At 51.4% G+C, this 11,108-nt stretch overlaps 1 protein-coding gene across 3 annotated transcripts; it reads left to right on the top strand.

Annotated features, from left to right (window-relative positions):
* The first annotated feature begins 2,440 nt into the window (after window positions 1-2,440).
* On the top strand, window positions 2,441-6,586 carry DNAL4 (dynein axonemal light chain 4). Of its 3 annotated transcripts, none has more exons than XM_058023566.1 (4): window positions 2,441-2,522; window positions 3,556-3,767; window positions 4,456-4,539; window positions 5,416-6,586. In XM_058023566.1, the coding sequence occupies exons 2-4, from the start codon at window positions 3,696-3,698 to the stop codon at window positions 5,578-5,580; spliced, it is 321 nt and encodes a 106-aa protein (XP_057879549.1). In that variant the 5' UTR covers window positions 2,441-2,522; window positions 3,556-3,695; the 3' UTR covers window positions 5,581-6,586. The 3 variants fall into 3 exon arrangements, with proteins under 3 accessions (XP_057879549.1, XP_057879550.1, XP_057879548.1); XM_058023567.1 differs by having other exon boundaries at window positions 2,506-2,522; window positions 3,553-3,767; XM_058023565.1 differs by lacking the exon at window positions 2,441-2,522 and adding an exon at window positions 2,548-2,687.
* The last annotated feature ends 4,522 nt before the right edge of the window (window positions 6,587-11,108 follow it).

Here is an 11,108-nt window from a genome sequence, read left to right as displayed (position 1 = left end):
GTCCACTAGTACTGGAAATTAAAGATCAGGTGACGTGCTGTCTGTGCCACCAGAGCCAGCAGCAAAAAGAGCAGTACATGTAACCTTTGCTGGCTCAACAGGGCTCTCACTGGCTTGCAGTTATAGAGAGGCAGCCTGTGGAATCCCTGCACTTGGGGCTCCAGAAACCAGCTGCTCACATTTTGTTAAGGCACAGTAGGTGGAGGCCAGCAGAACGCTCTCCTTCCTCAGGAGGCATCTCTGTCTTGCAGCCCCACTGTATCACTCACCACAGTCACAAAGACATTGGATTTTCCTGTCTTTGGCCCGGTGCAGTTTTTGTTTGGCCATTTTCCTTTAGCTTCTCACCTAGGAGCCACTGATGAATAACCCTCACAAGCAGTCCCCACATTCCGTGAGGGAAACACTCCTGGGGGTCACACTGACCAGAACCAAAACAGGTTTAATTGAACCCAGAATCACTCAGGCAAGCGTGCTCTGCCCTGCACACGCACACAAACACCCCAGCTCACACTCACTTGCTGCTTGGTAGTAAAAGTGGGTGAACTACACAGGGATTAAAGCATTAAAAAAACCACAGCGAGAACACGGTGCTTGAAAGAGCTGTGTCCCTGGAGAGATTAGAGTAGCTGCCTGGAGATAAAGTAATGATGATGGAAAGATCTTCTTCCTCACAGAGATTCTCTTCCTAATTATCTTGTCTGAAAAGAAAAAATGATGATCTCCCAGCTTTTATCTGTCTCTTGACAATTTTAGCTCTGTTGCAAGAGGCCCAAAAGAGGAAGGAGAAGGAATTAGCCCAGGAGGCAGGAATAGTAGGAGAACAAGTGACACAAGAGGCAGTACTTCATTTTTGTCACCACCAGCAGTGACAGAAAAGGAAAATATAAATGATCACTGCAGCTTTGTCTTCCCAAGCCCAAAGGCAGCTTCCCTGCCCCCAGCACTGCTCTGTCAGGCAAAGGACAGCCAGGAGGTCGGATTCACTGCTGAACCTGGAAGAGATTAACAAGGTGCTGTTCTCCCCTGATCACAGGGCAGAGCTTGGTGCTACAGGCAGGGAAGAGGACTCCTGAGCTGGCAGGGGCAGGAGAGTGCCCAGATTGTTCCTCTCCCACTCTTTTCCTTCTCAAACAGCTGGAAAGCAAATTCTCCTTTCAGCAGGCAGCGAGCAGCAAGAACGTTTCAAGCACACACCAGCCACAAGCACCACATGAAAAGTCAGACCCGTGAGCCACTCTGCAAGACAAGGATGGCCACTGATGGAAAACCAGGCATCACACCCAGCAGCTGGGGCTTTGCACAGGAGAAGTTCTTTCCCTTGGTATTATCCTGGAGCTTGCTGCTTCTCCATCCTTGTTAATTTCAGACGAATGCAGCCCTGGAGCTCCCTGAAAACTGTTTAAGCCTGGTTTAGAGGCAACCCATGTTTGGCTAGCAGGGTGCAGAGACAACAAAGGTTTTGTAGCAAGCCCAGAGCCAAGAAAAACCTCAAAACAGACATTATACAAGCATAAAGCTATGGAGGGCGGGAGGGAGGCGATTTTCTCTGTGGGGGATGGAAGCTGGTGCTATAGGAGCTGTTTGCAAACTCATGATTCATCCCCATGGCATCACTTTCTCCTTCTTTACACTCCTGTTGACATACAAACATGAGCTGTTGCCACTCCCACACAATGAGAACTGTGTCCAGCTCTGGATCCCCCAGCTCAGGAAGGACTTTGAGGTGCTGGGGCATGGCCAGAGAAGGCAAGGGAGCTGCTCGATGGTCTGGAGCACAAATCCCGTGAGGAGCAGCTGAGAGAGCTGGGGTTGCTCAGCCTGGAGGAGGGGGAGGCTCAGGCACCTGATCACTCCCCAGCTCCCTGAAGGAGGCTGTGGCCAAGTGGGGTCAGCCTCTTCTCCAAGCAACCACACAGGACAAGAGGACACAGTCACAACCAGGGAGGTTCGGGCTGGACATTGGCAGGAATTTTTTCACAGAACGTGATTAGACATGGGAATGGGCTGCTCAGGGAGGTGGTGGAGCCTCCTCCGTCGCTGGCGGTGTTTAAGGAAAGGCTGGAGGTGGCACTCAGTGCCGTGGTGTGGCTGACATGGCAGTGTTCGGTCACAGGCTGGACTCCATGATCTCAGAGGGCTTCCTAACCTGATTCTGTGGTTAAAAACAAAAACCCCAAAATTGCCCCAAATCGCTCCTTGTTCTTATATTTATCCTAGTTTTTTAAAAGAAAAAATACCTAGAACTAGGTCCCTCAGGGGTTTTAAGCCAGAAAACCACGAAACTGCCACACGCCAGCGGGGGCCCGGGGGCGCGGCACAGCACAGGCGCTCCGCGGCCACCTCACTGCCGCCAGCGCCCCAAGGCCCCGCGCGGCGGCCGCCAGGGGAACAGCCAATCAGACGCGCCGAACGGCACAGCCCGTCCAATGGAGGCCGAGGGGGCGGGACTTCCCGCGCCGGTTGCTATGACAAGCGCGGCCCTTCCTTAGCAACGGCGCTGGGCCGCGGCGGCCGCGCAGGTGAGGCCGCGCCGCAGCTCCGCGGGCCCGCTCGGGGCCGCTGGCCCAGCTCTGCCTACGCCGGGACGAGGGCGGCGGGGCCGCTTCGGGCCTGCGGTCCGCTAGGGCCGCGTTCCGCTGCCTCGCACCCTCGGACTGTGGCCGCGGGCACGCCCCGGGCTGGGGGTGGGTATTGAAGGGGCTCCCGGGAGTGGCGCCGGGCGAGCGGGCGAGGGGTCTGTCCGGCGGAGGTCGGGGTTTGGGTGCCACGGTGTTGGTCTGACTCCGTGCTTTAGCCAACAGCTCTGTGTATGTGGCATACGTGATTGGTGTGTCGCCTGGCACCGTGCTGGTTTCCTTTTCCTTTAATATCAGCTCACCCTGGCTCCCCTGGGTAGGAGAGGAAGATGCTTTGTTGTGGGGGAAAGAGCCAGAGGGGGGACGGCGGTGAAAGGCTCTGAGTCTGTCGGTCAGTGCTGTGCCTCTGCGTTGCCCGGGGGGAGGCGGGCTGGTAATGAGGCCCTGAGGCACGTCCAGAGTTTTCCCATATGGCCCTCCCCAGCTGACACATGCTCCGCGATCTGAGGAGCAAGTGCACAAACGAGACCGAGATGTTCCTGTTAAACATTTCCGTCCAGAAGAGTGTGCAGATTCTGTGCCTAAAATACTCGTACTCCTCTTGTCGTTTGCAGTTTGAAACTACTGCAGATAAGAGTGTCCTGGGAAACCCTTTTGGAATTAATCAAGAGTGGTAGCAGCTGATAAGTTGTTCTCTTGTCCTCCCCTGAAAGCTGTACCTTGGCTCATCTCTTCCCTCAAGCTCCACTGGTGCTTCTGGGAAGTGCTGTGCTCCTCACTTATGGAAAAAGATACAGTTTAATAATTTGTTTGCATTAATGGTCTGTGAGCTGAGACTCTCAGGGGGGTGTGAAGGTGCTGTTGAGGAAATGGCAAATGAGTGAGATACCATGATGTTCTCGTAACAGTTTCATTTGCCTTGTGTTTTAATTGAAAGCCATCTGTCTCTTGCCCATGTTTGTTTTTGTTGAAGCAGTGTCCTCTAGGCCAAGAAGCGACTCCTCCTGCTGAAGAGAGGAACACAGAGCCCGGTTCCTCTCAGCTGGCCGTACCACAGCACTTTGCTGAACTCCAGGTAGCCCCTCTGCCCCTTCCTGGAGTCTCTGTGGAAGGACCATGGAAGAAGTTGAGGAGGAAAAAAAGGACGAGGCTGATTATAAAAGGCTTCACACTTTTCCTCTGATTAGGGTATGGAGGGGGATGGATTGCACATTTACCAGTGTCAGAGATGTGAAAATCTGTCTTCATTCTAACTGTCCTTCTCCTGCTGCGTAGCTACTGTGAGAACATGTAGTGCTGGTGCTGTGGAGAGATCCTGGTTGTCACTGCTGCTTTCTCCCTGTCCTTGATCTCTCCTGGGCAAATCTAATAGCTCCAGTGTTCCCCATGACAGCCAGAGGAAGCCTGGGGCAAAGTGATCCATCAAACAGATTAAGAGCACACTGCCTTTGGAGCCCTCTTTTGTGTTTTGGATGCAGCTTGCTTTTTGTCCTGGAGAAGCTGGAGCAAAAGATCTTGCTAGCCAGCCAGATAGCAGCAGCAGAAAAGGCTGTGTAATTTAGATTTCTTTGTTACTCATATAGCAATAATTAAGGACTGTGGTGGAAACAGTGTTAGTGTGCTTCCCCTTTATCTTATAGCAAATGTCTTGATTTCCTTCTTTAAGCTGTGCTTACACAGTGCTAATTTTCATGTAGGTCGAGAAAAATTCCTCACTGCCTGGAGGAATGGTTCACTTAGTGCAATAAACCTTTTCAGGTTTACTCCATCTCAGCCCCTGATAGAGTCAGTGCAGAAGTTAGAGCAGTTACTGCTGTGGTGTGTGCAGCTCTGATTGCTGTGCTCAGCTGTCTGTCTGTCTGATTGCCCCTGGCAGCACTCGGACATGCCGGAGGAGATGCGCGTGGAGACCATGGAGCTGTGTGTCACGGCGTGTGAGAAGCATGCCACCAACAACGAGGTACCAGCCACCTCCCAGAAGGGCCACCCTGCTGGTGCTGCAGGAGCAGGGATGGCGGTGTAGGGCAGAGCAGAGTCAGGTCCTGGCATCCTGTTACTCTCAGCACTGAGCTGGGGTAGAAGCAGGCAAAGAGCTTGGCTAGATCTCAGATTCAGTTCCCTTGCTCTGCAAGATCTAGAATAGCACTTTGCAGAGATTGGTAGTGGTGCTGGCTCCCAGACCTTGCCTCCTTGCTTATCCTGCCTTCCTGGGACATGCTTCCACTCTGTTCATAAAATGCCCTGTGTCCTGGGGGCTTGGTTCAGAACTGCTTGGAGTCTCTTGTTTTGGGGATGAGTACATGGAAGTCTGTTAAGTATTCCTTCTTGGCTTTAGGACCAACAGTCAAGGGAATACATACCTTGCTTCATGGGCAGGGCACCGCCTGTCACTGAAAAATTTTCCCCTCGCCTTTTTTAGGATCAAGCAGGGTGTGATCTGGGAGAAGCAAGCCTTTTAAAAGCCAGCCTACTTTCAGTGTTTTGGTAATTAGCTGGAGGAAAAAAAAAATGGACTCTTGTAAAAATAGCTGCTGCTCAGTGACCTGAATCTGCTCTCATGGTCACCGCAACCAGTATAACTCCAGCAGAGCTCTTGCTTCAGACTGTGTGAACTACAGAAGTGATGCAGGTCTAGCTGCTGGGCTGGAGGCTGCTGAGACCAGTTCTACCCCTGGGTTTACCTCTGGGGAGCTCCCAAGACTTACAGTGCAGCTGCTATAGCTGTTGCCCATGGCATGAGTAGTCTTAAAGGGAGGAGAAGATTAGGGGGATGTTTGCATAAAACCTCTCTGGTTGCTTTGTCTCACCCTATGCTGTCTTCCTTAACATTCTCCAGAGTGCTGCCAAGATGATCAAAGAGACCATGGACAAGAAATTTGGGTCCTCCTGGCATGTGGTGATTGGGGAAGGTTTTGGCTTTGAGATCACTCACGAGGTGAAGAACCTGCTGTACATGTTCTTTGGTGGCAGCCTGGCCGTGTGCGTCTGGAAGTGCTCCTGACCCCTGGCCAGGTCCCAGACTTGCTTCAATACAAGAGATTTCTTCCTGCTTTTGACAAGTTTTGTATGATCTGGAGGTGGGGCTTTATTTTTAATACTTAAATGTCAAGACTTCTTTTTTTCATACTGACGTAACAGTTCTGTGGGATACTTAAAGTTGGTGCGTGTGTGTGTGTGTATAATCTTGCTAAACTGTCCTGTCCTTGCTGGTGGGATTTCTCATCTGTCTGGCTCTTTCCTTGGTGTTTGAGCTGGAGCAGGAGGGAAGTGAGGAATAGGTAATCTCACAACACACTGCACAGCAGCACTAGCAGGGGAAAGCAAAAGCAAGGAGGTGCCATCTAGCCTTGTGTTTTTTTAAACTCCCCTTTATTCCACATAGTTTTCCTCTCTGCTTTCTCAACTACCATGCAGTATGGCTCTGACCAGCACCTGTCTTTCCCCTCTCTGGATGCTGCCTGTACATTCTTCCTTTCTTCTGAGATGTCTGCTCAGACCTGACAGCACCCAGGGCCTCCCTTCAGGCTGTCTGTGGAGGTGTGAGCCACAGGGAAGCAGTCCCAGCTTGCCCTTCCCTGCTGTTTTGGGAGGGTACAACAGCTGAGCTGCCGGGGTGTAGGAGGTTGCTATGCAAACTGCCCCCTCCTTTCTCACCCACAGCAACTGAGACAGCATGAAAACACAGGCGGCTGACGATGCCTGGGGAGTGGGTGAGAGCTCTTTTTAAGGCTCAGATGCCTCCCTGTCAGTTCCTGGGGGCGTTGCAAGTGCTGTGTACTTTCAGCATCTTGTTTGGAGGCTGACAGAGAAAGGAGGCTCCATGTGAAATATAACTTGGTCATCAGAAGCCTCATGTCTTTCTGGACTTGCATTCTTTTAGCCTGTTTCATTTTTGGAAGCTGTCGGTGTTGGAGGATCGAATGAGCGTAACTATGTTACATGTATGGCATATTTATAAAACCTGGGGAACTGTGTTTTTACAATAAAAGTTTAGTAAAATGGTAAAATGTCTTTGCGTGCATTTCTGTAGGCAAAGTAGTTCAAGAAACGTGGAAATGAGTAAGCCATGGTGTAGCACAGGCAGAGGCCAGTGACAGAGTTCCATCCTGCTGGTTTCCTGCGTGACTCTCATCCTCCCTGTTCAGTTCCTTTTAGAAGTGCAAGCCGCCATGGTGAGGAGCATTGCCAGGCCCGTGGTGCTGCTGGCCATGTCCCTCTGTCCTGTTTGACAGGCAGCTGTCTTTGTAGCTTCCTTAATTTTCAGATTTCCCCTCAGAATGTTGCCAGCTGACATCTCTAGTCCATAGTTAAGTCTGAAGGATCTTTCTGCATTAATGCTGTGGTCGATCAACCTGGTCTTAAAATTCCTTTTGTTCTTTTTTCTGAACCTCAAGTGTTATGCTAGAGATGTCCTTTCTCAATTTCATTGTGTCAGGGAGCCAGGAACTGGAGTAATATGAAGACAACTAAGAATTATTTCAAATTTGGACCATCTGTGCTTGTGCTGGGCCAGGATAGGTTGGTACCAAGATTCCTGCCCCATGATCGGGATTGCTGTGCTGTGTGAAACAGCCCAAATCCTCTGAGCTCTCTCATTGTGCAGTTGCTCTGTCTCTCCAGCTGGCTGCTTTTATGTGAAGATAGTGCTATTGACAACACTTTCAACAGCTGGCAGGTGGAAAAGATTATTTCCTCTTCTGCAACTTTCCGTCTCTTCTAAATCCAGATCAATAGGTAAAGTCTTTGAAATGCCCCATGCTGGAGTGGGATGATCCCTTCAGCCATACCACGATCACTTTAATTGTGCGTCTTTCACGCTAATGAATAATTAACTGCTCTGTGCTTATGCACAGGCACACTGGTCATGGGCATCTCTGCAGGGTCGTGGTGACCTGCAGATGACCACAGGGAGCTGCTGACATCAGCACACAGTCTCTTGGACTTGCTGCCTGTTTATCTTCTTGGCCACCAGCTGATCAAAGCTGATGTCTCCGTGACCTGCATTGGCAACAAGGGAAGGGTGAGTGCTCCCCAGCCTTCTCAAAGCCTGAGTGTGCAAAGAAATTGAGGTGAGCTAGGTGTGAATGTGCAGCAAGTCAGCTCCCACACTGCCATTCTCACCAGGTAAATGCAAGGTGGCTCACAGGACAGTGGCAGGCTATTTTTATTCATAAAGGTAACAGCTTTCCTACAGGAAGTCACCTTGAGGCAAACCCTTGTTAGCTGATTTGCATTCTTGTCATTGGCATTGTACCTGAAAGCACGAGCCTCAGCTTCCCAAAATGTGGCTGTGTGTCAGAGCTCCAGCCCTGAGGCAAGTGTTCAATCAGATCCATTTTCCTGCCTGTTCCACATTGAGCCATGCTTTGCTGGCCCCTGTGTGTTAGAAAAAAGACTTTCACCCTCCTTTTGTTGTGGAGCTGGAACATCTTTGGGCATACCTGTAATTTTCACAGGAGTAAGTTCTATGGATCAGAGATGGAACCTTGTCCTGTGTTTTCCCACAAGAGACCCCTCTGTGGCTGATGAACCTGCTGGATCCAGTCCAAAGGAGGCCACGAAGATGATCAGGGGGCTGAAGAACCTTTGTGATGAAGACAGGCTGAGAGGGTTGGAGTTGTTCAGCCTGGAGAAGGCTCTGGAGAGCCCTTATACCAGGACCTAAAGGATGTCAACAGGAAAGCTGGAGAGGGACTTTTTGGCAGGGCCTGTTGTGATAGGACAAGGGTTAGAGGTTGTAAACTAAAAGAGGTTTGTTCTAGATTGGATATAGGGAAGGGAAGAAGTCTTTTAGAATGGGGGTGATGAAACACTGGAACAGGTTGCCTAGAGAGGTGATGGGTGCCCAACCCCTGGAAGCATTCAGGGATGAGGCTCTGAGCAATACAATCTAGTTCAAAGTGCCCCTGGTCATTGCAAGGACTTTGGACTGGGTGACCTCCAAAGGTCCCTTCCAACCCTATGATTCTATGAGGCTTTGGAGCCTCTAAAGCCTCTCTACTTTTTACTATAAAACTGCTCTCAGTTGCTGGAGGATTTTTTCCTTATGGATTTTCAGTGGAAATCTGGGAAAGCTGGCAACAGTTTGCTTGCTATTGTTTCCCTCTCATTTCTTGCCCCCCTGCATATTGCTGCCATTTCCTGTCAAAGCATCAGGCTGAGTCAGATGTAGAAAATGAGATGGAAAACGCAGGGTGATGGATGGGTGGCAGCCAAAATGACTCTTCCTATCCACCCGTCCCCTAAAGCTGCGCTAGCGGCTCAGAGGCTGTGCCTCATGACTTCATCCCTCCCTGCTGAGGGGAGATGGGAACATCATTATCAGCTGCCGATGAGTCCCGATTTGGAGCCAGCAGTGAAAATGTCCTCGGATGTTGGGCTCCTCCTCTGCCCCAAGGGTGACTTGAACCTGCTGGGAAGATGGAGGAAGAGCTGGAGGGGGGTGATGAGAAGAAAGAGGTGCAAATTCAGCCCTGTCTCTATGATGATGTCATGGCAACAAGTCAGGTGATCAGGGCAGACTTTGAAGGTCTCCAGCTCTTCTCCATTGCTGCAGGCTCACGTCTGACTCGCTGAAAAATCTTTTGGTTAATATTTAATGCCAGCATTCAAGTCTAAGGGTGGCAAATGCCTCACCTAACCCCCCTGCCTTTGCTTTGCAATGGGATGCTAAATCAGGGTGAGGAGGCAGGATTGCAAGTTTCATTATCTGGGAATGGGACTAACAGTCAGTAGGGTGGCTTCAGCCCATAGGATCCCTATGCTCATCTGACTCCAGGACATGAGAAGGACGTTTCTGTCCCCTCCAGCCCAGTTTGGAGCTGGTTTGGGGCACTGGAATGAGGAGGTCTCCTTCTCTTCAGGGCTGGTTCTGGATTAATGAAACCTGTGGCCCTGCTCCGGGAGCCGAGCCCAGCTCCTTTGATGCGATCAGTTAGTACAGGGAGTTGGTGTTTTGGCTGGTTGGTTGCTGTTTTTCTGAGCCATGACCTAATGATCCTATGTTCCAGCTACAGCCCCTCCTAGGGGCCTTCCGTCTGAAACGTGTGTGCGGACTGAATTCAGCAAACTTCCCGGAGCAGGACGCTGTGTTCCTCCACGCAGGGAAGCCATCTGCTCCCCTCCACTAGCTCCTTCTGCGGGGCTTCGAGCTCGCCAGCCGGGCTGGAAGGCTCTCCTCCTCCTCGCTTGCCCCGGCTCTCCCCGGCCATGTTGCCAGCAGAAGGCTGGGGAACGCGGGGCTGGCTGAATCTGGGGCGGCGATGGTGTCAGCCGGAGGCGGTTTCCAGGCAACTGTCGCGCCGTGGGACACGCGAGCCGGGAACACCGGGGACAGCGCGTTCCCAGCGCGCCGCCTGGGAGCGGACCGGCACAGCACCGTGCGGAGAGGGCAGCGCAGCAGAGCAGGGGGTCTCCACAATAGCCCCCTGATCGTCGTACCCTCCCTAGCTGGGACTGAGCATTTCCAAGCTGGCTGCTGGCGCATCTCGCGACAAGGAAGAATTACATGATGTACGGGATTTCACATGCCTTCTGCATCCTTTGCAAGAGCAAAGAGAAAATAAACATTGTGCCAGACTGTAGCACAGCCCCCAGACTTATTGCAGGTGGTCCTGCGCTTGTCTGTCCCTTATCAAAGTTATAAACCATTTTTCTACGCGCATCCCAGCTCTGTATCCCTGGGTGTCTCTGCAAAAGTGAATTTCTCGTAAAAAGAAATGCTCTTCCCTTCCACAAGCTGCCAGTCCTCCCCAACGCTTGGTGGGTCCCACTGGCCCTCTGTGCCAACGCCCAAAGCAGTATCCTCACTCCTGCTTGTCTGCCTGCCCCACCTGCTTTAGAGGCCCTGGGAACATCCTTGCCCCTGAAACTCACCAGTGTAAGGTAGCCCTTCCTTACACTGCCAGCCCAGCATTTCCCCTTGCAGCAATGTTGATACTCACATCACCTCCATTTTATCCAGTCTGAGTGAGTTTTGAAAGGGGGCTTGAGTACAACTGATTTTCAAAGGATGAGGGAGGGTGATAAAATTGATATGGCCAAGCAATGGGAAAAAAATTCTGGATGCTGAGAGGGCAGCTGTGATGAACATGGGGAATGGGACTACATAGTTCTTGGCAGGGTGTGTGCTGCAGAGGGGCAGTACCATTTTAATGCCCTGTATTCAAAGAAGTGTTCTGCAGCCCTGTGCAGGTGACAGCACAGAAAGACAGGACAGTGGGGAGTCATCTGCAGCCATTGCTGTCCCTGAGCCATCATTGCAGCTATTGATTTGGAACTTGCCCCGTTCACTCTAACCTTGGCAGTGCCAGCTCGACCCTTATCAGCACTGATAAACCCTGCCACTACCTCCTGTCCCATCCTGGTGGTGTCACACTGTGAGGTGCCGTGGTGACAGACCTTTCCTGCCACTCTGCCCGTGCACCAGTTGATCTTTTGCTGGGATGCTCTGAATCCAGGAAACATCTCTCCTATTTTTGCACAGAGGCTGCAGCCACACCCACATTTTAAACCTTGTGTTTGTGTCCA

The sequence above is a fragment of the Melospiza georgiana genome, chromosome 4, assembly GCF_028018845.1.
Source record: "Melospiza georgiana isolate bMelGeo1 chromosome 4, bMelGeo1.pri, whole genome shotgun sequence".
Taxonomy (NCBI): Eukaryota; Metazoa; Chordata; class Aves; order Passeriformes; family Passerellidae; genus Melospiza; species Melospiza georgiana.
Note: the sequence above shows the minus strand (reverse complement) of the source record. Positions and strands in the feature narration are given on the sequence as shown.

What these genes read in the sequence shown, in the direction of transcription:
- DNAL4 (XM_058023566.1), top strand. Translation starts at nt 3,696, where the DNA reads ATGGAAGAAGTTGAGGAGGAAAAAAAGGACGAGGCTGATTATAAAAGG. An exon ending in ACACTTTTCCTCTGATTAGG is followed by an intron (nt 3,768 to 4,455) that starts GTATGGAGGGGG and finishes TGCCCCTGGCAG; the next exon opens with CACTCGGACATGCCGGAGGA. An exon ending in AGCATGCCACCAACAACGAG is followed by an intron (nt 4,540 to 5,415) that starts GTACCAGCCACC and finishes AACATTCTCCAG; the next exon opens with AGTGCTGCCAAGATGATCAA.